Here is a 2,150-nt window from a genome sequence, read left to right on the forward strand (position 1 = left end):
AGGAAAGGAAAGGAAAGGAAAGGAAAGGAAAGGAAAGGAAAGGAAAGGAAAAAAAAGAAAAGAAAGGAAAGGAAAGGAAAAGAAAAGAAAGGAAAGGAAAGGAAAGGAAAGGAAAAGAAAAGAAAGGAAAGGAAAGGAAAGGAAAGGAAAGGAAAGGAAAGGAAAGGAAAAAAAAGAAAAGAAAGGAAAGGAAAGGAAAAGAAAAGAAGAGAAAAGAAAGGAAAGGAAAGGAAAGGAAAAGAAAAGAAGAGAAAAGAAAGGAAAGGAAAGGAAAGGAAAGGAAAGGAAAGGAAAGGAAAGGAAAGGAAAGGAAAGGAACAATCCAGAAGCTGTGGTCCAGACTCAGTGTGCTCTGACATTTAGAAAAGCGTATCACTCCTGGGGGACAGAGGTGAAAACCATCCTGCCCCAGAGGCAGGGATGCGTGTGTCCCTGGGAGAACCCTGGAGATAGAAAACCACAGGAGGTAAGAAAAAAGAAAACCAAGAATCTGCAGCACTGGATGAAGCAAGTTGAAGGAGCAGGCTTTCAAGGAGCGCAAGGTCAGACTGAGAGGTAAACTGAGGCTTATTTCCTACCCCTCCTTTTAAGCAGGCCTCACTCTCCCCTACTGTACTACCCTCTGGAACGCCACCCTCCCCCTTACATCAGGGGCACCCGAGTTGGGCTGGCAACTCACGTTCTTCAGAGGACAGTGCTGGCGGGCATACCACTCTTGAGAATAAAAGCACAGAATGACTCCATAGCCCAGGAACAGAGAAGCCCAAACCATGATGTTCCAGATTGGCCTTTTCCGACTGTCGTTAACAATGAAGTTAAAAGCCACTGAAGTTAGAAAGAAAACAAACATACAGTTATCCAGTTGCAATCCACCAGGCCTGAGGCTCAGACCCAGGCTGTGGCTGGCTCCCAGCAGCAGGCTCTCATATACATCGTTTACCCAGCTCACTTACTCTACAAATAAATGATGCTTAACTACTGAAATGTGTCAGCTATCCCTGCTAATTATCACTAATTATTAGGGAACCAACTGTATTGAGACGAAGTGAAAACACTTTGTCTTATGGGTTCCTCTCTACATATTCAGGAGTTGCACAGTGACAGTGTTTACTGCTGGTCCCCAAATGTGCAAACACGTGTGGGCACAGCTGCATGCAATTACTCAAAGTCAACATTCCGACCACCCCCCCACCCCAAACGAACCACCTTGAAACGGTGTCACCATCTAGCTTTGCTAAGGTGACTTCCTAGTTTCCGTCCCGTCTCACTTTCCCCTTTGGAATAGCAGCAGCACAAGCAGCGGCCGCTTCACTCACTTCCAAAGAACATGAAAAGCACGAAGAGCACTGGGTAGAAGTAGCTCAGGCAGATGGCGAGGGCATACTCGTGCACCACGGCTGACAGGGCAAAGACAGCCAGCATGGCGGCAGATCTGAACCTCTTCGAGAAAAACTAAATCACAAAAAAAAAAAAAAATATCAGAGTTGGTAACTTAAAAAAAAAAATAGTATGCACAAGCAATATGAGACATGATTATCACACGCTAAAGGCACTGCTCAATCGTATTTGACCTCTCAAACTAGGTTAATCCAAATCTATTAAAACAATTGCAGGGACATGCTTAATGCTCTAGTTTGGATATGGAATGTCCCGCCTAAAGCCTTGTGTGCTGACGGCTTGGGTTTGGGGCTGTGGTGCTATTCTGGGATGTTCTAGAAGCATTATTCAGCCAGGTTTCACATGCTACGGGCTAGTCTTGTTTGAGCTTCTGATCAACCTTTCCCTCCACCTTCGAAGTGCTCACAGAACCACACCAAGCTCACATTTCAATCGTCAGAGCTTGGATGCTGTGCAGAACACAGAGCAGGCACCCTTTCCAAAACTAAGATTTTTTTTTTTTTTTTTTTTTTTTTTTAATGTGAATACACTGTCACTGTCTTCAGACAAAACAGAAGAGAGCATTGGATCCCATTACAGATGGTTGTGAGCCACCATGTGGTTGCTGCGAATTCAACTCAGGAGCTCTGGAAGAGCAGACAGTGCTCTTAACTGCTGAGCCATCTCTCCAGCTCCCAAAACTAAGACTTGCCTCAGCCCAACAAGGGGCTTCACTGTGTGTGTGTGTGTGTGTGTGTGTGTGTGTGTGTGTG

General features: G+C 45.1%; 1 protein-coding gene across 1 annotated transcript in view; it reads right to left on the reverse strand.

The window, feature by feature from the left end:
- Nucleotides 1-2,150, reverse strand: part of Soat1 (sterol O-acyltransferase 1) — a 43,146-nt gene that overhangs the window by 2,860 nt on the left and 38,136 nt on the right. The window contains exons 14-15 of the mRNA XM_021198028.2: nt 1,317-1,452; nt 680-825 (exon numbers count right to left, since the gene is read on the reverse strand). Of these exons, the coding sequence (XP_021053687.1) occupies nt 680-825; nt 1,317-1,452 (282 nt within the window). The remainder of the gene's footprint in view (nt 1-679; nt 826-1,316; nt 1,453-2,150) is intronic.

This window comes from Mus pahari, chromosome 5, assembly GCF_900095145.1.
Source record: "Mus pahari chromosome 5, PAHARI_EIJ_v1.1, whole genome shotgun sequence".
Lineage (NCBI taxonomy): Eukaryota > Metazoa > Chordata > Mammalia > Rodentia > Muridae > Mus > Mus pahari.